Here is a 26,227-nt window from a genome sequence, read left to right on the forward strand (position 1 = left end):
TTTCAGAATTTAAACATGCAGCTGCTTCACAGAAAGTTATAAAACGTTTCTAAACTTCAATGTAAAATCTATTGATCGCAAATAATAATCGCAACTACAATATCAAGGTGAATAATCGGCAATTTTGTCATAATTGTGCAGCCCTATATATACATACATACACTGTAAAAAAAATGCAGCACGAAGTCAAACAAGTCAATTTAACCTACTATTTTAAGTTTTGGCTTAAAAAAGTTAACATAACTTATACATTTAAGTTGAAATTGTTTAACGCATCTTTTTGTGTTATGCTTTTAACACATTATGTGTCCTTTTGTGTTGATTTTCTGTTAAAATAAAAGTTGTTTTAGAAAGATACCTGCTTGTTATTATGCAGTTTTTTTACATTTTAATATTTAAAGTGTTAATAAAACATTTCGTTTTAAAATATTAAACTTTAAAATATCTATGATTTATATAATATCTGGTGATTACAAGATAACTAATGAAGGTAGGATGAAACGTTTTTTTTGTTTGTTTTAAAGCAGAGGGTCTGTTCTTTCATCTGATATATTGTTTGTTTATTTATTTAAAGAACATTTTTTGGAAGGCATTCAACTTTTCTGAAAATCTTAAAAAATGCTGGCGCTGGCTGGCAACTTTTTTTAAAAACGCTGGCGGGGAAAGAGTTAAAACAGCTTGGTTTTGCAAGTACTATTTTATCAAAAAGTTGACATAACTTATAAAATCAAGTTAAAATGATTTAACTTAATTTTTTAAGTTAAAGTTACAAAAGTGTCTGTTGCTTTGACAAAAATGCTGCACATTTGTAGCTTCAGTTCTTTGCTTTTCAATAATTTCGGAAAGTACCACCATTTTTTGCACATCTAGCTTACTTCATTTTGCTAAAATGTTTTATTTCCAAAACAATTATTCAAAAACAAATAAATGCCGAGGGAGATTTGAGGGAAATACCAATGAAAATTCCCATTTTAATGTGTAAACTTGCATTTTGAGGGATCTCTTGACAGAAATGCAATCTTACATGCATAACTATATTATCAGTGGTGTATAAAGACCTTACAAAATGAACTCTTGCGTGTCCCCTTACATGGAAGTCGTAATTTTTACGGCATGTTTCTACAATAGCCCTAAACAAACAATGGGGCGTGTGTTTTGTCGCTACGTTGTCTCAGATGATGACATGTTTGTCCTGTGGCGGCTACCGTAGCTTCTCTATGCACATCGAAAGGGAGGGGTGAGCTGTGGAGTGAATCAGTCTCACTGCTAGATGCCGCTAAAAATCTACACAGTGGGCCTTTAATATTTTTATATTTTATTTAAAATGTTTTATTATTTAATTGTTATAAAATATAATTAATAATACATTCTCATAAAATGGGCATATAGCTGTAATGGATCAATTAAAGCGAAGTCAAAATGTTAAACATCTCAAACCCCTTAAAAACATAATTTTTTATGTTGTCTAGAGAACATGGCAGAGCTTTCATTATTGGTTTCACTTGTAGGTGATATTTTACACTTGTTTAATCTTCTTTGATTTCACATACATAGTAAATATCCTATTAAGATGCTCTTTATTGTTTACCAATAAACAAGACATTGTGTAAATGTATTACATTGGCTACAGTTTGCTTTGGTTCTCTATCAACAGATTACTCTGAGGAAGACTCCGGTAGAGAGACACCTGCTAGCAGCTCCTCACGTCAGGAACTAGATGATAACAACAAGAAGAAGAAAACCAAGAAAAAGAAAGAGAAAAAGACCAAGAAGAAGGATGAGCCCGAAGACCCAGAGAAAAAGAGCAAGAAAAAAGGATTTGGATTGTTGAGGTATTAAATCCCACAGCGCAATCTCAGTTTCACACACAGATGGCTTCCACAACTGTTTAAAGGGCAGTAATCCCCAAATACCTTTTATTTTATCTAAAAAGTAGCTAGATTTATAAAGTAAAAAGCACTTTAACAGTGAGTCTGTTTATTTTGGCTGTTTATTTTAAGGTGAAAACCCGGTAATGTAGTAGGAATACACCAGTAAGGGTTTTTTGGCCAATATGATAAGTGTTGCAATGCTAAAAAACATAAAATGCTGCAAAATTCAAGTATACGACCCTTTAAATAACAGTGTTGCTACCAGAATTATTATTAAGTTTTGCTTAAAGCTTCAAATCAAGCATTAAGTCTTTACTAAACCTTTAAGAGAAAAAAGCCTAGTTCTGTGATTTAAACATACTGCATACTACAGAGGGTGTACGGTATAGGCAGGGCCCTCTGATGCAGCTCCGCACTGGGGCCCTCTGACGCAGCTCTGCACTGGGGCCCTGTGCTACTTACAGCAGCTCAGACTGGAAACATCACGTAACTGTATGCTGTCTTTGTGTGATTTATAAATATAGTCAGCTGGTAGTTAAGACAGAGGTACAGTGATGTCCTGGTCTTTAATTAAGATCCACAGGCTTGTGTTTGAGGTTTTTATATTTGGGGCACGTGCATAATCGCCTTCATTCTGACAGACATGAGAAGTGAAATGAAAAGTGAATGAATGACAGTGTATGTCTATCTCTAAACCATGAAAGAGACGTCTGTGTCCCTTCTGTTAAGTCTTACATAATTTTTCCATCTTTGACTTTGATTTGTATATCCATATCTGACAGATTCTATCCTTGTATTTAAAAACTTTGCCATTGTTTTGAATTCTTATTTAATGCATTTCAATAATTTCGGAAAGTACCACCATATTGCACTGCTAGCTTCGTTATTTTTGCTAAAGGAATTTAGCTAACCTAGCTAGCTATTTTTATTTGTTGCATTTATTCTGTTTTAGTATCAAAATGTCAGTGAGAAGGAAAAACACGTTAAAATATCAATCTGTGTATGTGACGGACATTGGTTATGCTTGTCTTCCGTAGCTTCCGTTTTATACATTTTTTTGTATTTCAATAATTTTGGAAAGTACCACCATTTTGCACTGCTAGCATAGTTTATTTTACTAAAGGAATTTAGCTAACATATCTAGCTATTTTTATTTGTTGCATTTATTTAGTTTTAGTATCAAAATGTCAGTGAGAAGAAGAAAAAAAACTTTAAAATATCAATCTGTGTATTTGACGGACATCGGTCATGCTTATCTTCCATAGTTTTGTTTTATTACATTTTTTGTATTACAATCATTTCGGAAAGTACCAGCATTTTGCACTGCTAGCTTCGTTAATTTTGCTAAAGAAATTTAGCTAACATATCTAGCTATTTTTATTTGTTACATTTATTCTGTTTTATTACCAAAATGTCAGTGAGAAGAAGAAAAAAAACCCGTTAAAATCAATCAATCTGTGTATGTGATGGACATCGGTTATGCTCATCTACCATAGTTTTGGTTTATTAAATTTTTTGTATTTCAATAATTTCGAAAAGTACCACCTTTTTGCACTGCTAGCTTCGTTCATTTTGCTGAAGGACTTTAGCTAACCTAGCTAGCTATTTTTATTTGTTGCATTTATTCTGTTTTAGTATCAAAATGTCTGTGAGAAGGAAAGAAATGTTAAAATATCAATCTGTGTATGTGACAGACATTGGTTATGCTTATCTTCCGTAGCTTCTGTTTTATTTAAATTTTTTGTATTTCAATGATTTTGGAAAGTAACACCATTTTTGCAAAGCTAGCTTTCTTCGTTTTGCTAAAAATGGTTTATTTCCTAAACAGATTATTTAAAAAAAAATTAATGCTAAGGGAGATTTGATTTGAAATACAAAACATTATTTTAAATACTAGCATGAAGGCAGGTGACTAGATAAATGTTTTAATGAAAATAAATGGGTGTGTCATCAATTTACAGTTTGATAATAGATAAAAGATAATAGTTTGTAAAATAAATAAAAAGATAAAATCAATGAAAAGGCTAATATTTTGCTATTTTTAACATTTCCCCCCGATCAGACCACCTGCCACTTCAATGAGGTCAATAAGAGGCGTTTCTAAATCTGTTTTTTATAAACAAATGAGAACATTCGCTCCAGTTACTGACGAGAGACGGATAATGTGAACTCTCATTGGTAGTCGCTCCTAAAAGACGCTCATCATTTGCATAAAGTTAAACTTTTTTCAACTTTTTGCAACTTTGTACTTTCGCTGGACACGCCCCATCCGATCGCCATGAGATCATGTCGCTCTGCCACTGTTAGTCACTGGTAGTCTGAAGGGGGCATTACTGTGTAAGTAAGGGAATAAAAGCTGCCTGCAACTCTTTTTAATGTGGAGGTCTCTTTAACGCTGATGAAACTCTCCGAAATACATATGCAGTCAAACCCGCAATCAACTATCAGTCTTTTTAAAACTTGGCTGCATTCAACAGGGTTTTTGCCAGGCAACTCGTATCGCATCTCTACCCTCCAATCTGCTTCCTCATTGAATTAGAAAAATGGCTTAATTAGCCATTGTGTAACTGCACGATTTTAATCCAACTGCAGAGTCATCACCGGTGCTTTTAAGCCACGATGGAGAACAAGAAAAATAAATCATAAACACACAAGAGTCATTTTTAGTCATACATATATAAATTGCAGATTTTCATATCTTTATTTTAGAGTGTGAAAATGTTTATTGTGTGCTTTTTAAGACAGATGTGTTATTAGTCTCAGCCGCAGTTACAGACGGATTTGTGGACTGCTTTAAATATGAGTGTCAATAGCATGCCAGGTTTTCAGAGATTTATGCTTTGTCTTTTGGCTGCCTTCCTTCACTGCATTCATCTGATGCCTTGCTTTATGCAAACCAGATATGAAACAATTATTTAAAGCTGAATGCAATATTTAAGATTCTTAGTAGTGATTGCATACTGTGTATACTGAATCAATGTGTGTGTGTGTATTAGATAAAATTCTTGTATCTTTTGTTTTTACATTTTTGACTATAGTGGATTAAAAAACATTTTAATAAAGTCCCCTTGCATTCAATAAATGTATCATTTAAAACTAATGTTCGAGCATTACAATAGCATATCTAAAAGTTTTTCCTGTGACAGCAATTTAGAAAAGCTAATGTACCCCTACACTCTTTCCTCATCAAGTATATTCGCATCTATCAATATGCAAATTAGTCCCCACCTCTACTTAATAGCACAGCTCGGACCATAGACATGAATATGCAAAGAAGTCCTCGCCTCCACTCTTTCGCACCACTTCGAACCATAGATATATATGCAAATAGATGCTACATTCAGCAGTTTCAGAAACATAACACTGCTCATGCTTGCGATGTGAAACCGGCGTGGAGCCACTTGCGTTGCTACTACTCTCTGGCGCCGCCATTGTGGGTCTGACAAATCGCTGCGCATATTTTGCGTCAACGTATTTTTTGTCCGAGCCCTAGTTTTGGTCAATCGGCTCACAAGTGGACAACGCTAAACACAGGTGTAAATGGTGTAAAATGTTTTGAGCTCATACACTTTCAACAACATTTCGAAGGTAGTTGAAAACCCATTTGATCGGATTGTTGAATATATTAGAATAGCCACAAAAGACCGCCTACTCTCCTCCTATTAATTTAATGTTATGTACTGAACACATTGTTTTTACATCAGACCTGATTTTTAGCGCAAATCCACTGTGTTTAGCTTGATCTTTAGACTATCATTGATAAAACTGAGGCGGCTGCTCTCCGCCTCTCTCATTTGTTTCATTTCGCAAGCATTTGAATGTTGCTCAAGCTTATTTCATCAATTGCTCTGAAACATTATAGAAAGCTCTTACATATAGACCCTTTTACAGCGCACGTGATCAAATAGGTGTGCGTGCATTTTGGCAGCGGAACTGGTGTTGTTCCCCAGTCGTTCTAACGGGTTAGCATCTCAAAATGGTTTCCCAGCATTAAAATGTCTGGTTGTTGCGTTTACAGTTGCACTAATATTTGTATAGTTTTATTACATATTTTATATTTATATTATATTTTTTGGCCATCTGCTAACGTCTTCTATCTCCTCCACTATAGTACACAGATCTGGTAGCCCGATACCATTTGAGAAAGTCAACTTTTTAAAATAACTTTGTGTTGCTTAATCAGCTTGCGTAGCTTAACACGCTGCTGATTCTCGCCATACTTCCATTGCCAAGATGCGCGCGCATACGTTGCTACGTCATCATTGTGTACAAACAGTAAAAGGGTCTATACATGTACAAAACTCGGTGCAACATGTTTACTATCATTACAAGCTGCAGACTCTGACCTAATGTGTGTTCTTGTCATTTTAAGCTCCTCATTTCTTGTGTTTAAACGACAGCAGAGGGACTCGCCCACAGACCACCCCCTCAGAAAGCAGGACAGAAGTAGTCAAAAAGTGGACAAAGGGACAGATTAACACACCAGGTGTAAACGTGAATGTGTCTCTCTTGTCCACTTATGATCCGATTGACCAAAACGCATCTTAGTACCAGGAGTAAACAGCCTCTAAAACCTGTATGTGACTTAGCAGTTATGTGTCTAAAACTGCCGAATGTAGCATCTTTTTACATTTATATCTATGGTATAAACAACCCCATAGATCCGTCTGTCTCAATTCTGTGTAACTCTCCAAATCTGAGACAACGAATACGACGCGGCATCAAACCAATTAACACGCATGTTTTCTCTCTACCCAGAATGCATCATGTTAAGTCATGTTGCGCAGCGAGATCAGACCTACACCCTTATCTTGTGTGCCTAAGCCAGCACGAGTTTGACATATACTAGTGTAGGTATAAAACCCCTCACAGCGCTTGTTTATAAGTGAGCTGATGGCTTTGACTGTAATCTGAAGTGGAGATGATTCTTTAATTTGCTTAAATGCTTGAACACCGTTGTGTTTGTGATGGCATTGCAGGGTTTATTTAGTGTTCCTAAAAATGTTACACTTTTGGCCGATTTACCTTTCCCAAAATGTTCCTTTCAGATCTCATACATCCCCGTTGGATACTGTAAAGACAATTTAGGTTTGTAATTGTGAAAAGTATTAGCATGAGCCTAATGCTGAGCCTGCGAGTAACATTCAACAGTGACATGAATACGAGCCCTACAGTTACATGAGCCATAAAACAGATAATACTTACCATCGTGTTGAAACCAACCCCCGCAAACAGTTGCCGGATGGGGACGTGTCTTCACATTACAATATATCCCATTATATTTCTGCAGATGTTCAAATGAGACGACATAGCACATCTCTCTTATCCAAATCAACACTGCAGGAGGTTTTAGATGGCTTACATATTTGATTTGTACTGTAGTTATATTGACGCGTACCTAAATATTACTCAAGTGACCCTAAATATCTCTTAATGATCCAGATGTATTTACTCCCCCTTTATAATAATCTCCCTACTGACAAGAGGGAGTGAAACATTTTGTTGTCGATTAAAAGCCCTCCCAGAAATGTGCAAATGGATTAATTTATAGTTTAAAGAGGAGTTTAGTGACAAATAATGTTTATGGAAAGTAGTTACGGGTAGTTTATCTGTTTAACACACACACAGATATAAGCAATGCGCTTTCGCATAAAGTGCACAGTTACGACAATCGGCACACATGTTATCACACAATGGTGTTTATAATCGGTTTTATTAACATTTTTTTATTTGGCATCGCAAACATGGCTCGGCTGGGCGCAACGTGGACGCATCGCCTGTTGGAGTGGGAACATATGAAGCCAAGCGCAGCCGGCGAGAGGCTAATTACTGAAATCTGTTTTTAAAATGGAAGCCCGTTCTGCGATGATTTTGTCATTTATTCATGCTGATGCGTTCTGTCAGTCAGGCGTTATGGACTAAAAACACATATTCATATGAACAGAGAAGGCAAAGAGAGACTTATGAATATTAATGAGCTTTTGCATATTTAATCGCTCGTGGCAGGCCGTGCTCTCTTCACATTTGTGTGTGAGGGTTGGTTGGTGTCTAAACTTTACTAGTCTATACTTACCTGACACCCTTGTAATCTGGTGAAATTCTCAAAGTCGGCATGAAACGTAAGTAGCGATTGCATTATTTTCCTCATGGAGTGAATACGAATGAAACAGCTTCTGAAATAAAAAGGGGGGGCTGGACTTCCTTCGGAATTCATCCATCGATAATTAATTGGATCGTTTGAAATTGGGTCTTGTTGCTAATTGTTAATCGCTGCAATTTTTTCCCGGACCCCGCCCACCTGCCATACTATATGACCGGAAGTAAAGAGAGATCGTTTCGAAGAGGGAAGAAAATTTTACGTTTTTTTAATCGCCGCTGTCGTTCAACTTTGGATGAAATGCTGAGCTCGTCAATGTCACTTTTGTCACTCAGTCATCCAATCACAGTGGAGAAGGGCCGGGACAAATACCACACCAACCAAAAGGCAACGACTGATAAACAAAACAGACATATCAGAACAACCAAAGCTAACTTAGCCAGTAAGCTATCACCTAGAACACCTTAGCAACCACCTAACAACCCCCTCGTATCATAGTGCACATATTGACAATTTTACGTCAAGAAAAGAATATCATGTTTGTTCTGTTTGTGACTTTACCAAGTATGTATGATGTAACCGAAAGGTTGCAGGTTCAAACCCTAAACAGGCAATCAATTGAATTCACAAATCCAGATCAAGTTCATACATAAGTGGGTTATATCCCCCACGCACAGCTGTTTAAAGACACATTTAAGTCCACCACAACTTTCCCAATTGTTCCCCCAGACAGCAGCCCTATAATTGGGCTCTTGGGTTGAGTTTCTTCAGGGGAATTGTTACTGTAACCAAACATGGGTCCTTTCTATAACAACATCATGTGAAAGTCACAGTAGTATATATTCAGCCGGTCACATGGGCACTAAATAAAGAATCCTTTATATTTGGGTATGACACACATACAGGGACTGATGCACACACATGTGTTTGTTTTCCTGTAGAAGTACGCGAGTAAGCCTGTCATGTCCCCGAGTCTGTTAAGTTTTAAACCACAAGAAGTATCCCATGGCACACGCTCAGAGTCTTCTACCACCCGTATGCGCTCATTGTATGCGGCGTTATGAGACGGACCATGATTGATGGACTTCTCTCCAGCAGGTCTGGGCTCAGGGAATGCCACTCTGACGGGAAAGGTTAACAGCATCTTTCCCATCAGAGACACGCCTGGTCTGGAAGAAGTCAAATCACATTAACCTTTACTTTCGCACGCCTTAAATATTAGCAAGTGGTACGTAAAAAATCCTCTCTCGCAGATGAGTTGTGCCTGTCTCCTGTTGTTGAGTGTAGACCAGTGGAATGCAATGACTTATATAGTCACAATATTTTTTTTAATGTTTTGAACTTTTATAAACACTTTCATGCAGGGCTGTCAAAAGATTAATCATGATTAATCGCATACAAAAAAGTTAGCTTTTGCAAAATATATGTGTGTGCACTGTGTGTAATTATTTTGTATATATTGACACACGCACGCACGCATGTATGTATGTATGTATTTAAGAAACCTTTACATGCATTTATTTATTTATTTAGATTTTTATGTTTTTTATATTATATATATGAATAACAAATATATTATGCAAACACAAACTTTTATTTTGTATGTGATTAATCGCGATAAATCTTTTGACAGCCCTACTTTTATGTCATTCTAGGGCTGCCTAACGAGTAGTCGCGACTAATTGTTTGCAAAATAAAAGTTTTTGTTTACATAATATATGTGGGTGTACTGTGTACAATAATTATGTATAAATACAAACACACACATGCATGTATATATTTAAGAAATATTTGCATGTGTATATAACATTTTATATTTATTTATTTATATTTTTATATTTTTTTATTTTAAATATTAATAAAAATATATATATATATATATAAATAAACTTTTCTTAAATGTATGCATTTGTGTGTATTTATATATACATAATAATTACACATACACAAAAATATATTATGCAAACACAAACTTTTATTTTGTATGCGATTTATCGCGATTAATCTTTTGACAGCCCTACTTTCATGTCATTCTAGGGCTGCCTAACGAGTAGTCGCGACTAATTGTTTGCAAAATAAAAGTTTTTGTTTACATAATATATGTGGGTGTACTGTGTACAATAATTATGTATAAATACAAACACACACATGCATGTATATATTTAAGAAATATTTGCATGTGTATATAACATTTTATATTTATTTATTTATTTATTTTATATATGAATTAAAAAATATATAAATAAACCTTTCTTAAATGTATGCATTTGTGTGTATTTCTATATACATAATAATTACACATACACACAAATATATTATGCAAACACAAACTTTTATTTTGTATGCGATTAATCACGATAAATCTTTTGACAGCCCTACTTTCATATCAATCTATGGCTGCCTAACGATTAGTTGCGACTAATCATTTGCAGAATAAAAGTTTTTGTTTACATAATATATGTGGGTGTACTGTGTATAATAATTATGTATAAATACAAACACACACATGCATGTATATATTTAAGAAATATTTGCATGTGTATATAACATTTAATATTTATTTATTTATTTATATTTTTATATTTTTTTATTTTAAATATGAATAAAAATATATATATAAATAAACTTTTCTTAAATTTATGCATTTGTGTGTATTTATATATACATAATAATTACACATACACACAAATATATTATGCAAACACAAACTTTTATTTTGTATGCGATTAATTGCGATTAATCTTTTGTGGTTCATGTCATTCTAGGGCTGCCTAACGATTAGTCGCGACGAGAATAAAAGTTTTTGTTTACATAATATATGTGGGTGTACTGTGTATAATAATTATGTATAAATATAACATACACATGCATGTATATATTTAAGAAATATTTGCATGTGTATATAACATTTCATATGTATATAAATATTTATTATATAAATATATATATTTTTTAAATTATACATCCATGTGTATGTATTTATTTATACATAATTATTATACACAGTACACCCACATATATTATGTAAACAAAAACTTTTATTTTGCAAACGATTAGTCGCGACTAATCGTTAGGCAGCTTTTTTAAAGCATGTTTCTTATCTTTAAATGTGTTTTGCTGGTATTTTGTGTGCATTTGCAATTTTGTGTTATTTTATGTCAGTATCCTTCTGGTATTTCACAAATACAGAAAAAGCAATCTTGCTGCAAAATCGTTTTCCTTGCTATAGACGGAAGTAAATTTACTTGGACAGATATCATATGGTGAGAGGTTGATTAACATCATCTATCTGAATATGAGGTTGAGAGACAGTCCTGCACTTGTTGAGAGTGACAGATGCGTGTTGTCATATCCAGTGTCAGTGTAACAGCCCGACATCCAATCATCGGCCGTTTGATTGATGTCCGCGTTGTGATTGATGTCCTGAGTCACTTGGACACGTGCCAATCAAATCACGACACTTTAAACCTAGTTAACTGTTTAAAACACACAGACTATATCACTTACAATGTTTAAAGCTTGCTACAAAGAGACTTTCATGCATTTGCCTCTGGAAGTTGAAATTTTAAATGTCTTGGTTTTCCTTTGCTTGGTCTCTCTTTCTCTCTCAGTTGCATTGTTCATCCTTTACAATCAAACTAAATTTACATAATCTGTTATACCTGAGCATTGTGGGAAATACTTTTCCTCAAACTGGTATATCCCCTTACATTATAATGGTTTTTGTTGGCACTGTTTTTTACCATCATGGTGTGGTTAGGAAGGTATTCCTGCTAAAAAAAGCTTACCAAATTCTAATATGTACATTTACTGTGTACAATACGTTTTGGTATATATTTCATGTGTAACAATGGTACATTAATATGTAATATAACTATTTATGTGTTGGCTAAAGCACAGTGGGTCTTTGTGTGGTGGGGGACATGTATTCAGACAGGAACCAGAATCCATGCTCATGAAAGGGATGTAGATCTGCCCGTGACAGGTTTACCTAATTAAAAAGATCCAGACGGAGGTGAGGTAGGCGTTAATATATGCAAACATAATGATCAGCTTAGCACTACGTCCCATGTGTCCACGTATCACCCTGTCTGTCTCTGGGAAAATCAAAGCTTTGGCTGCTTAAATACAAGTCTATGGTTTGGACTGATAAATTGCAACACTCAGTAAACTCGAGTCGATCGATATGCCGAAGACAGCCAGCAGTGTGCAACAGAAAAAGCTTCTTGCAAAGACTACATTAATTTTGTGGGTTGCAATACGATATAGTTGGTTTATTTTTACTGTCGTAATTAAAAAAACATGCAAACGTTTCTCATCTGCATTCCTGTTGTTCTTAGCACACAATATTCGCTCGTAATGTCCGCCATCCGAATGTAAAGTCTCCCAAGAGCTTCACAGACAGACTTAATCTGAGGTTAACGACTGAAGTAATGCTAATTCACTTTGCAAACCCAATTTAGACCGTATTAAACCGTTAGTATGCTACCTAGGGCTACATACCTCAACTTTACTCTAACAACTCTTGGAAGTGTAATCAGCTTCCATGGGAATGTTTCGCATTTACAACGACAATCGAATCCACCTGAACGCTTAAGGCAAAAATGAATACTGACTGAATTGTAAGACAATGTTAGTAAAGCCCCTTACTTTGAATGGTTACTGAATGTTAGTTGACCTAGACGACTACTTACAGAAATGAGTGCATTTACATGCACAGTCTTATGCTGATTATTGTTAATAAACTGATAATGTGGGGGATCATGTAAACGCGTAAAACGGTTTTCTTTTATCGGGGAAAGCCCCTAAACGGTGCAAAAATGGTTTGGCACAGGTCGTTTTTTGCTCATTACCCCGATTTCATGTTGCGTGTAACCACCTTAACCGGCTTTTCTGCAGTTTTGTTCATGTGCGCATGAAAGTAAGCGCAAAGTAACGCATAAAGGTCTGCGCTCAACTAAAGCAGTTTGCAAAGAAACTGCGAATATAAAAGCTCATGTTACATTTACAGGTTCTGCAGACATGACGAGATCCAACAGTATAGCTTAAGGGGCAATTCACATTTAGCGTCTTTTACGCACTCAAGTTTGATATTTAAAATTTAGCCGCGCAATATGCGCACTCATAATGGAAGCGATGCGGTTGCGATGCGCACGCGGTGCGAAGCACAAATGTTTTCCAGGCGTGTTCGCACCGCATCAAGTTAAAAACATCGAAACTTTTCAGAATGCCGCAACGCAAGTCATGTGACAAAAACCAATCAACGATCGCGTTTTCCGCGTGGTTTTAAACATGAAATGTGAATCGCCCCTAAGACCGATTTCCTTTCGGCTTTTTGAACGGCTATGTGTACTGTAGGCGCTGACATCAATGTCTGCGAGAAATTTGACAAATCTGGGCATGTAAACGCACTCAATGTTACTACAGTTATCGCACAATTGTTAAAATGTGATTTTTGCGTTGTTTCTTATAAGACGACGACAAACTGGTTAAAATTTTAAGGTTGGAGTTAGGTTACAGTCCATTTTCAGCATTTCAAACATTTACACTACCATGTTATGCTAGTTTTTGCCAAATTACTACATCATTAAAGTTATTGTTGCTACATTTATTCTGCAAGTAACCTTATTTTTAATCCATAGTTACTGTAGATATTTAATACATGGACAGGACCTGTAGATGTTTTGGCATTTTCTTGTCCCATATGGTATCTTATCCCACCACTAGTATGTTACCAAAAACTATTGTTAGCATTGTAAAATGCTCAAGTTGCAAGGGCACTATATATAAGGTGAACCCATTGAGATGTTTGATCTCCGTGTTGAGTGATATATACGCGTGAGAGTGACAGCTATGGTCGCACATACAGAATTAGCAGGACTCAGTCACATTGATATTCAGGCCACGGCTCCCCCCAGTTTTAATGAGAGTGCTTAGGGGCAAGGCAAAGCTAGCATGCCAGCTGCCAGTATTTGATCGCTTCAGCCTAATGAGATAAATACAGTCATTAGTGCGTGTGTGGGGCTGAGAAATAAAGTACCATTGAAACATAACGCGCACAAGATGCGGCATTGAGATGCTGGATCCGACCGGACCCTTGAATCGCTCGTGGCCCAGTGTTTGGATCATGTAGTCGCTGCTTATCTTGCATAAACATGCATGTATGCTTTGTCGGTACGCTGAAGCCTCGAGCGGTATCTGTGTCAAATTAAAAAGAAATTTGGGAAGCTTGGGAACGAAAGATTTTGATTATTTTTTGCCTGCTTACAGAAATGTAATTGAATCTCAGCTCTTAATAGTGGTTGCGCAAAAGTCATTGTTATCCAAATGTTTGTTATTATCAAATCCATGAGCGAAATAATTAAGCTTCAAGATCTGCAGAATAAGAAGTGTTTTGCTAGATTTTAAAGGGACACTCCACTTTTTTTGAAAATAGGCTCCGGGTCTGGCGGTACCATTTTTAGCATATCTTAGCATTTAGCACATTAGCATCGCGCTAACAAATAACCAAAGAGTTTTGATAATTTTTCTATTTAAAACTTGACTCTCCTGCTGTTACATCGTGTACTAAGACCGACTGAAAATGAAAAGTTGTGATTTACTAGGCCGATATGGTTAGGACTATACTCTCATTCTGGTGTTATAATCAAGGACTTTGCTGCTGTAACATGGCTGCAGCAGGCGTAGTGATATTACGCATTGCCTGAAAATAGTCCCCTTGGTTACTTTCAATAGCAGTAGTACACGATGTAACTACAGAAAAGTCAAGTTTTAAATAGGAAAATTATCGAAACTCTTTGGTTATTTTCAGCGCAATGCTAATGGTCTAATCGGATTCAATGGATTATGCTAAGCTATGCTAAAAGTGCTAGCGCCAGACCCGGAGAGCAGGTGAATGGATTGCAAAACGGTAAAAATCAAATGTTTAACTCTAGGGGAGCTGGAAAATGAGTGTCCCTTTAACATGATATTAAGATGTGTTTTTGGTCAATCGGATCACAAGTGGACGAGAGAGACTCAATTTGTGTTCACACCTGGTGTTTAATTCGTCTCTTTTGTACACTTTCGACCGCTTCTGTCCTCTTTACTTCGAGGGGATGGTCTAAAAGCAATTTATGAATTAAGCTTGCACAACTTTCACACGCTCGCAAAATGAAACAAAAATGAAAGAGGCGGTGAGCAGACGCTTTTGTTTTATAAGTGAAAGAACACACTGAACACTGTGGGTTCGCGCTAGAATCAGGACTGATTTAAAAACAATGTGCTTGGTCCATCAGATTAGATCAGTAGGTGGAGAGTAGACGGTCATTCGACCACATGAGCATCTACACAACAAAGCAATCCAGTTGAATTGTTTTTCGACAAATTGTTGGTCAAAAGTGAGAGTATTTAGTGTCGTCCACTTGTGTTCTGATTGACCAAACCACATCTTAATACCAGCCAAAATATTTGTATTGAGGACTATAAGTGAGCGTGCACACCAAAGCATTTAATCACGTCCGAAACCGGCAGGCGGACCCCGACTGTAGGCACTTGCCAGCTTTTTTGTAGCTGAGCGCTTTTATTGAAATGATACTTCTGCTTTGTTTATCAGTTAATGAAGGATGCGACGGGTGGTTGTTGTGATATCTGTCCCATCCCTCCTCCACTGTGATTGGACAGCAGAGTGATAAGTGACATTGAAGAGCTGAGCTTTCACCCAAAGTTGAATATTTTTCAACTCTCGGTGATCAGCGCTAAGCAGGGAAAAACAGTAGTATGTCGGCAGTCAGTGTGGACAATGTTTTAAAAAGCGCATGCTTCCATTGGAAACAATTGAAAACCTACGTCGGCCACCGGCATAAACCCCTATGGTGTGAACGACAGCTAAGGGCTGTGGCGGTGTGATATTGCAATAATGTATGCACGTTTATGCAGGAATCACAACAATGAGTGCGTTTACATGCACAGTCTTGCCGATTATGCTTAACACTTTCCCTGCCAGCGTTTTTAAAAAAAGTTGCCAGCCAGCGCCAGCATTTTCATGATTTTCTCAAAAGTTTAATGCCTTCCAGAAAATTTTCTTCTTTAAATATATAAACAAACAATATATCAGGAGAAAGAACAGACCCTCTGCTTTCAAAAAAAAAAAACGTTTCATCCTACCTTCATTAGTTCTCTTGTAAACACCTCTCAAACTTGGATAGGTTTCTTCAAAAACACCCAATTTTGAGCAAAAAACTGAGATAATTCCATTTTTGCGAAGGACTTTTGATAGAGATCAGATGCAAAGCGATCTTCAAAACATACACAGAGTTCTTTATTTTTTCACGTGAGGCGCTACTTCCGGGTTGTATAAGTTGCCACCTGGTGGATAATAGCGGTATTGCGGAAAGACGGAAAATCTCGTCATTGGCGGGGAAGCGTTTTCTCTTAATTGACGAAATATCTCGTCAATGGCGGCGAAAGAGTTAATAAACTGATACCGTGTGAGTTCATGTAAATGCGTAAAACGGTTTTCTTTTATCCGGGAAAAGGCGTAAGCAAAAACGATCGGCACAGGTCGTTTTTTGCTCATTACCCCGATTTCGCGTTGCATGTAAACACCTTGACCGGCTTTCTCACTGTTTTGTCTACGTGCGCATGTCTCCGCATGTGAAAGATAAACGTCACGCGCAGAAGCGCAAAGTAACGCATTAAAGTCTCCGCTCGACTAAAGCAGGTGGCAGAGAAACTGAAAATAAAAGCTCATGTTACATTTACAGGTTCTGCTGACATGGAAAAGTGCTATAATAGTATAGCTTAAGACAGATATGCTGTCGGCTTTTTGAACGATTATTATGTACTGTAGCTGATGACGTCACTGTCTGCGAGAAACCTGACAATGCTCCATGTCCAATGTAAACGCAGTTTTCTGCATAGCCGGCTTATTGATTTGCATGTAAACGCATGAAAACTGTTTTCTATAATAAGCTGATTTTTGATAGTTATCCGCTTATTCTGTGCATGTAAATGCACTCATTGTATCATGCACCCAGTAGTTTTTCTTTATGTCGATTGTCATGACAGCTGGAAAGTTAAAATGATGGCCACACCTGTGAGCTCCAGGGATAACACTGCTGTAAGACAGAAAGAGATCTGATGCAGATATAAATAATGAGTATGAATAAATTGCACCGAAGAACTTTGATTTGCATTTGTTCAACATAGTTTTCAGAAATAGACCGTATGTCCCTGACAAGCATGAGTCACACTCTTCAGAACTGTAGTATCCATAATGCTCGCACAAACTTTCCGTATACCTTATTTTCAAAAATGAGAGGCTTTTAATTTCAGCAAAGTAAATGACTTTTTACGGTATGTATACCTTATAGCTTTTAACAAAGATGCTTGTATGTTTCATTCGGTGGGTTAGCGATCTACAAATTACATTCATCGCACTAAGATGATCACTCCTTCCCCTCTTTCTCTCTAATAGTTGCATTATTTTTTATATAATCATTTTCTTTTATGTCTAGCACGGAGACCCGGTCTGACTTCAGATCAGTGCAGAAGAATATGTGAGTTTCTGAAGGTTTGGTGTGGATATGGGCTGAAAAATGACTACAGGGTTTTGGATACTGATGTTGCTTTGGTTTATCAAGCGTGTGTGTGTGTTTGCAGGGGCAACCAATCATGGGCAACCTGTTCATAGACCAAATTCTGCTTTGGTTCACAGGGAAATTGTTGAATCAATATCATTAATTTTCTATTTTTGTCCATCTTTCTTTTCCTTCTTTGCTTACCTCATATCCTTATCCAGATTTGGGAGGAAAAACAAAGACGAGAAGAACAAATACAAAGGCAAAAACATGGGAGCTGTGAGTGAGGAGGAAGTCGATAAGAGTGACCATGAGGTCTTGTCAAGGTATGTTCACATTAACACTTATGTAACATACTGTGTGTATGTACAAAATGAAAACATATGCTAATTTGAACAATTGGTAACACTTTACAATAATGTTGCATTTGTTAACAATGCTTTTAGTTATCTCATTGTAATATTAAAGATTAAAAAAAAATGCATTTAGTAGTCATGAATGCCTGATCATTGCTCAATAGAGTATTTCTGATGACGTGAACATACATTTTCATCCCACTGTGTAATTATTTAACACACAGGAGTGAAAGAAACAGTCCGGCTTTTAACCACAGGACTTTCCCCGACGTGGAAGATGATGACTTCGACCCCAACTACGCTCGTATCAACAATTTCAGAGAGCCCCCTGCCTCAGGCCAACCCTCCTACACGCCTGGACCTCCCACACATAACTACTCTCAGCCTTCAGTCTCCGCCCCTTACAGAGAGCCATCCAATGAAGACCCGCGGGAGGGCCTTTATGCAAAAGTGAACAAGCTAAGAACCACCCCACAAAAGATTGATAGGTGAGAAGTTTCTGTTCCTTTATGATGCTTTAAAGAACTTGATATAAACAAAGTGACCTCCAGTGCATTTCAAGGCCTAAGATCCTTCTGATTCGAACCCATGACCCTTAATGCATTAAGTGACAGGAAGGCTATTTAGTGGAACGGATAATGGAATGAAAACTAGCATGTTTAGCAATGTCTGTGAAAATCTTTAGCACCTGCTATTGACGAACTTCTCATGATGATTATTTTCTCTCAGCATAAGTAAATCAATGGAAGAAGTTTGCTGGTCCCATTATCAGACGTTAAAATGTAAATTGTGCAAACCGTAACGAAACATCCAGACTAGTCGTTAACGAACGCTTTGGCCTTTTAGTCCAGTCGACCTGAAATATCGACAGGAGGGTCTGCGGAGTCGCCCGTGATTTACTGTGCAGCCGTACTGTGTGTATATACAGAAGAGGACGTGAGTTTTTAGTCCAGGTTGAGTGTTCTCAACGACAGAGCTCATTGATTTGTTGTCTGGCGGTAATTATGCGTGAGTGTTGCCTCGTCTGTGGGGACCACGTTCATTCTTGCCATCGATTCGCACAAGATTATCTTTCTCGTGCTGTGCTGTCCACGGTCAACACACACAAACATACAGAGGAAGTGTAATCCTATCGCACACTACAACACTTCGCTCTCATACAGTATGTCTCATTTTAAAACATGTTTGTTCTCAGGAATACATTAGCACACCTTCTCAAAACTGCATGCCACACATTCTGAGCTCTTAAATCACTTCCTGCTCTAAAATGTAGCATGGTACCCATCGTATATACTGTAGTTTCCATAACTAGTATTTTTTTTCTTTTCTCTACCGATTGTATTTTCAAAGATGAACAAATTAATTTTATTTATATAGCGCTTTTCACAATTGTTTAATTGTTTCAAATCAGCTTTACATTAATAAATGCAGGAGAAAACACTGAAAAATCGATGGACATAAGCAGCAGAGTACAGCGGCCAAGATTAAATCGCACTAGCGAGCGTAGTAATAATGTAGTGCATAGAAGAGGGTGCTAACTTAAGCCAATGTCAGCCAAAATGACTCTTAGGAGAAAAAAGTATTATTGTGAAATCATTATTTACGCTACTAATTGTAGCTTAGTTAGCAGAGCATTGCATTGTTTTTAGCACACGGCTGGGTTAATAATGGACAGAACACATCGCTGGGTTAAAAATGACCCAGCACTCTTTAGCAACGCTGAAATCATCCCAGCAGGCATTTCAACGTTGATTCGCCGTTAAATCAACGTCAAGGACAAGGTTGAGTCAACGTTGAATTACCTTTTGATTTTGCAAATTTTTTCAACGCTGAACAACAAGTGACATTATTTCAATCAAATTTTAACCTTGATTTTTTAGCATTTTATTAACCTTTTGCAACCATTCACCGTTGTTTCAACCAAATTTCAACGTTGAAGGTCGATCATATGCCTGCTGGGATGGGTTTGACATCCCAACATACATACTGTAATAAAAATGTAAAACATCTCTTTGGATAAAAGGGGCTGCCAAATGCATAAATCTAAAATGTACAAATAATCATTGGGGTCACCTTTAAATGTAAAAAAGTGAAACTTTTGTCAAGTTTTATTTATAATAAATCCAAACTTTGTGTAACTTTTTTGGTATGAGGAAGTTGGTTTGTCCTTGTTTTTAAAGGGATAGTTCACACAAAAATGAAAAATAGCTGTTTATTTATTCACCCTCAGGCCATCCAATATGTTTGTGACATTTTTTTCTTCAGTAGAACATTAAAAAAAAGATATTTGCAGAAACCCCAGTGCTGCGTGATTCATATAATGTGATCTTGTGATGTTTGGTGGATGTTGGCAAACCACCCTCTCAGTGCCACCTATAGACCGGGAGGGTAAATCCGAATGTATACTAGGGATGTCCGCGTATGCTTGTAGTCTGCATGACATCATTTTCGTCATCAGGAGGGTCCGCGAGCACCGTCCGCGTGCTGCCCAAGATTTGAGAACCACAACGCATGCACCTGAAAATGTTGAGACGGGACACTACACTACAAACAATTACATAAAGGCAATAAACATTAGCATTAGCACACACATCATCGTCTTTTCTTCATTTAGTTTCACTTCTTCCAAGAACAGAAAGCTGTGGAGCATTTTTGTCACCATAATGTTTGATTTCTGTTCTTTGTTTTCTTGTTGTTTGTTTTAAACTTTATTTGCATTGGTAGATCCGCTACTTTTCTTTATCATATTTTTTTATGTACTGTAAATGTTGCAAATCAGTGCTGCCCTGAAGGCCTGGTAGACGAATAATTTGAATAAGAAATCATTTGTATTGCGCATACGTGTCCAACGCGGCAATCCGCGTGTAGCATACATGGAAAGCTGCCCGGACGTGTGCGCGCACGTACAGCTAGGGCAAAATATTTATCCTAATCCTACTCCAAAACCTAACCCTAAACCAGAGGTTCTCAACTCTGGCCCTCGAGATCCCCTTTCCGGCAGAGTTTAGCTCTAACCCCGATCAAACTCATCTGCCTGCAATTTTCTGGTATTCCTGAAGACCTTGATTGCTTTGTACTTATTTAGGTCGTAGCTGTATCCTATCTAGCCAGAACCCCTGTTTTTCATCCTAATCCTACCCCCAAACCTAACCCTAAACCCAACATCTTGCAAGATTTCTAGCCAGAACCCATACACGGGAAGGAACTATAGGAAGTGCGCTTTACCCTCCAGCTCTATAGGTGGCAGTAAGAGGCTAGTGTGCCAACTTGCAATGTTTTGCAAAAAACATTCGAATGGCTTCAAAAGACTTCAATATGTCACCAGGAGTCGTGGATATTATTCTGTATTGGATATATCTGCTTTTTGAACTCTCAAAGTTGTAAAAAACGTTGACTTGCATTATTTCAATCACAGAGCACTGTGGTTTCTGCAAAATATCTTCTTGATTGTTCTAATTAAGAAATAATGTCAACAACTTATCGGATGGCCTGAGGGCGAGTAAATAAAATTTTCAAATATTCATTTTTGGGTGAACTATCCCTTTAACTCTTTCCCCGCCATTGACAAGTTATCTCGTCACTTAAGAGAAAAGTCTTCCCTGCCAATGACGAGATTTTACAGCAATCCATATTTCTGCTATTATCCACAAGGTTAATCTTACATAACTTATAAAACACTGAAGCATCAACTGATCCAAAAACAGTAAAAATTGTGTATATTTTGATCAGCGTTCTGAATCTGACCGTTCAATTTGTATTTTTGAAGAAACCTACCCATATCTGAGAGATGGTAGAAAGAGAACAAATGAAAATAGGATGAAATGTTTTTTGTTTGAAAGCAGAGGGTCTGTTCTTTCATTTGAAATATTGTATGTTTATATATTTAAAGAAGTAATTTTTCTGGAAGGCATTATACTTTTGTGAAAATCATAAAAATGCTGGCACTGGCTGGCAACTTAAAAAAATGCTGGTGGGGAATGAGTTAAACACTAAAGATTTGTTAAATATGTATTTGGTGAAAATCCATCCATCATCATTAACTCTTTCACCGCCATTGACGAGATATATTGTCAATTAAGAGAAAACGCTTCCCCGCCAATGACGAGATTTTCCGTCTTTCCGCAATACCGCTATTATCCACCAGGTGGCCCGCAACTTTTTAAACCCGGAAGTATTGCCCTATGCCAAGCAGCTGCATGTCCGTGTCTGTTTTAAAGATCGCTCTGAATGGGATCTCTATGAAAAGTCCGTCACAAAAATGGAATTATCTCTGCTTTTTGCTCAAAATGTGGTGCTCTTGCAGAAATCTACCCATGTTCAAAAGCCGATTACAAAAGAACTACTGAAGGTATGATGAAACGTTTTTTTTTTTTTTTGAAAGCAGAGGGTCTGCTCCTTCATTTGGTATATTGTATGTTTATATAAAGAAGAACATTTTCTGGAAGGCATTAAACTTTGGTGAAAATCATAAAAAACGCTGGCGCTGGCTGGCAACTTTTTTAAAAATGCTGGCGGTGAAAGAGTTAAGAGGCTTTGTAACGTGTGTTCATCCATAACGATTACGTAGGCATTTTTGTTCACTTTTGTGCAACTTTTGTTACTGCATTGATCATCACTTATTAAGTGTTAACTCTAGACCCTGAAACCAAACTACTTAAAAACTTCTTACATAAGGAACCCATTCAAGTACACAAATGTGACTGATCGGTTATGCGCCGTCCTATCAGGAAAACGGTGTGAGAAATGTCTCGCCTGAAGCAGCTCACCATGAGTGTTTGTGAGTTCCACGTCAGAAAGCAAATAAGAGAGAGATCGCAGAAATGGGACGGTCAATTAGCCGCAAAGTAACAGCCAGACAGATATGCGAAGCCTTCATCTTCCAGTTCAGCTCTCCTGGATCTCCTGCGGTAGAGAACTTAATTACCATTCTCTCTCTCTCGCACGTCGCCCGACGGCTCCTAACAGCGCTTTGTTCTTTCTGGCGTTTTGCGCATAATAGATGTGACTAATAAATGTTCAAACATTGGAAATAGAGCCTTGCTTTTGCTTGTTTAGGAGACACCGCATTGCCATCTTTCACTAGAAATGCTGACGCAGTGACTGTCACAGCCAAACAGGGCGTCTAAAAACTGGACGTGGCTCCAGAGAGTTGGACGCCATCCAGAGCCTGAGAAATGGGCTTAATCGAGCTAATGGCCCACCGGCCGCATGTGACGCCCAGCTCTCGTTTTAATGTTTCTTAATCCTTTTCTCAATTTTTGGTTTGTGATTTGTCATGTTGGTGGTTAAGATGGATCTGCTGCTATTTTGCTTGTATTTGCCCGTCTTTTTGTTTTAGAAGTTAGTATATTTGTATACACTTTTATCCAAAGCGACATTTTTTATCAGTATGTGTGTTCCCTGGGTTTGAACCCATGAACTTTTGCGCTACTAACGCAACGCAATGCTTCACCACTGAGTTATACAGGAGCAAGTTGTGTTACTGCGGTATTCATACTCTTTAGGAAACCCTGATGAATAACCTTCCAGGTTTTAGGTTACTTGTTAAAAATGGATTAGCTGGTTTCCTCACCTGGCCAGGATCATGCACATCTGGTTGCCCTAAACCACTACACAACCATTAAACTAAACCAGTGAAAATTGGCATAGTTGCCCACCAATGGCTTTTGTTGGTTTAAGCATTTTTTAATTTAGTAATTTCGTATTTATTTTGGTATAGTTGCTACATGTTTTGCATTTATGCAAGCATGTATTTATATTTGATGGTTAATAGCTTTGTCTGTGCACGATTTCTTAATAAACAAGACTTTAGTGAGCTACTTTAAAAAGTAACAGCACTCGTCTTTGATCAATTTTTTTTATAGCTGTATATACAATCGTGAGTCTGTTTGCTTTTTGATATGGCCACACACATCTCTGACAGTCCCATCAAGACTCTGAATAATTGAACAGTGGACATTTTCATTAAGACCTCAGTGGCAGGTGTGTTTATAAAAGGGTGTCAATTCAGATTAAACACCCGTGGGGTGGCGACTGTCTGATAAAGACGGCAGTGTTGTCAGATCTCATCATACAACACGTCCTGCAGAAATAAGATCAAGGTACAGAGGGCGGTTTCTAGCATTACCTTTATGTCAGTATCTATTCATTCATTGCTTATTTGGGCACCTGGTCTTTGTGTGTTGACAGCTTTACAGATAGATTGTGATCTCGGATTAATTCTCCTCTCTATATAATCATATTCATTAGTTAGTAAAAACTCATCTAGGATCTTGATTGGTATACAGTATAGACTCTAGGCAGATTATTGTTTGTGTAACTTTATAAGTGTCTGTTAGTTTACTTTGATGGTTTCAATAGTTATATGATAAAAATCAGTATAACAAAATAAGAATAACATGTTTCATCAGTTAAAGGGATAGTTCTTTCATCATTTACTCACCTTCAAGTTGTTACAAACCTACATAATTTTTTTATTCTGCTGAACACAAATTAAGTTAACCATTTGAATGAAAAGTTAACCAAAGATGTGGGGCACCATCCACTTCCATAATATTATTTTTTTAACATTTTACATTAACAAAGGTTAATCAGTCCTTCCAGAAAAACGCTGTTTTTTGTGATTGTTGCGGGCAAATATCCTTGATCTTGCGGCACGTTTTGTTAAAAATGCGATGGAATATGCGGGATATTTATGCAATTTTATGCTATAAAATTTCGGGAACTTGCAAAAACTGTGTGAACTTACAAAAACTGTTTGCAGCTTTTGCAGCTTTTCATCATGTTCATGTCGCGTTATTACGTCATTTCCTAACATTCCCACACGTGGCTCAGAGACAAAAATGGTTTGACAAGATGAGAAATTAAAAAATCTTTAAAAAAAAAAACTTGTGCATCATGTATATTTCAATGCACATATTGTATTTATTTTGATTTTATGCAATAAAAAATTACATTTGCACCATTTTTATGAAAGTTAAGACTGAATGGACCTGAAAATGTCAATTGGAAATTGCGCCAAAGAATGAGAAATATTCAATATTTTATCCACCTTAATGGCATTAAGGGTAATCATTAAAAAATAAAAAACATTTTAAAATATCACATAAAAATACATTTTATTAGTTATTTCTAGGGGTGCACCGAAATTTCGGTCGCCGAAAATTTCGGCCGAAAATGGCATTATAGGTTTCGGGCCGAAATAAAAAATCCAAACGAAAATGTCAACCGAAAATGAATGTCAACCGTGCCCCTCCCATCTGTGTGCTAGCGCTTGGGTTTCACTCACGGTGATCAGTCCTCTTCGTGCTCAAGCAGGTTTCTCTCACGGTCGAGCTGTTTGCACGCGTCTGCAAAGATTAACAATGTCTTGATTTGTAAACTTTAGAGAGAGTCGCGCTAATGTGTCTCATACTGTAATCCATTAACATACATTTGGCAAATAAAGCAACGAAACACAACGTAACGTCTATATGGAGCGACTTTTGCGCTGTTTGGATTCACTCTCCGTCTCTTTGTGTGTGTGCGTTTAAGTGCCCTCAATAGTGCACATACGAGAGAGACGCGTTTAAAAAAAACAAGCAAACATAAAATGATCTCTACAGTATTCTTTTTCTAATAAAAACATTTGTTTATGTCTTAAGTGTATGTATAGATTACAGTCAGATTAACCTACTTAAGTCTGTGTCATTAATGTTAATCAAACAACCCATGACAAAGAGACCAATAGCTCTAAAAATAATAATATATTTAATTTATTGTGTTATGATTAATTTAATTTGATTTCTGTACCTAATGTTAATTTCAGACCTTATTAATGTACAACTTTGTTCTTTTTTCTAAATGTTTGCAATTTCTTTATTGTTTATTAGATTTTTCCCACTCGCTTTTTGCTGATCCGAAAAATAATTTTATCTGTGCCTCAAAAACTGTAATGTGATCCGAACTGTGAGTTTTTTGATCTGTCACACACCCCTAGTAAAGTTAGTATACAGTGATAGCCATAAATGCAATTGTACTAATAATTGGCATAATAATTTATTTCGGTGTTTCGGTTTTTTTGGCCTTGGTTTCCTTTTTCCGGTTTCGGCCAAGAATTTTCATTCCCTAGTTATTTCTAAATGTAAATTTTAATGTGTTTTTTAAAAATATTTGTCCGGACATATGCTGAAAACGGTTTTCTAAATAATCTCTAACAAATTATCTAAAAATGTATGTAAAAAATCATTTTACACTAAACTAGATGATTATATTTTATTCCACATTTTTTATGAATATATTTATATTTTAATTTATATAAGTAATTTATTTTGAAATTTTAACCCGTTTACATTTAATTGAACC

General features: G+C 36.7%; 1 protein-coding gene across 2 annotated transcripts in view; it reads left to right on the plus strand.

The window, feature by feature from the left end:
- Positions 1-26,227, plus strand: part of pard3ba (par-3 family cell polarity regulator beta a) — a 190,150-nt gene that overhangs the window by 133,256 nt on the left and 30,667 nt on the right. The window contains exons 18-21 of one of the 2 annotated variants that reach the window (XM_073866239.1): positions 1,655-1,832; positions 17,466-17,507; positions 17,750-17,854; positions 18,109-18,372. In XM_073866239.1, the coding sequence (XP_073722340.1) occupies positions 1,655-1,832; positions 17,466-17,507; positions 17,750-17,854; positions 18,109-18,372 (589 nt within the window). The remainder of the gene's footprint in view (positions 1-1,654; positions 1,833-17,465; positions 17,508-17,749; positions 17,855-18,108; positions 18,373-26,227) is intronic. The other variant, XM_073866240.1, reaches the window with a different exon arrangement.

This window comes from Misgurnus anguillicaudatus, chromosome 3, assembly GCF_027580225.2.
Source record: "Misgurnus anguillicaudatus chromosome 3, ASM2758022v2, whole genome shotgun sequence".
In the NCBI taxonomy this organism is placed as follows: Eukaryota; Metazoa; Chordata; class Actinopteri; order Cypriniformes; family Cobitidae; genus Misgurnus; species Misgurnus anguillicaudatus.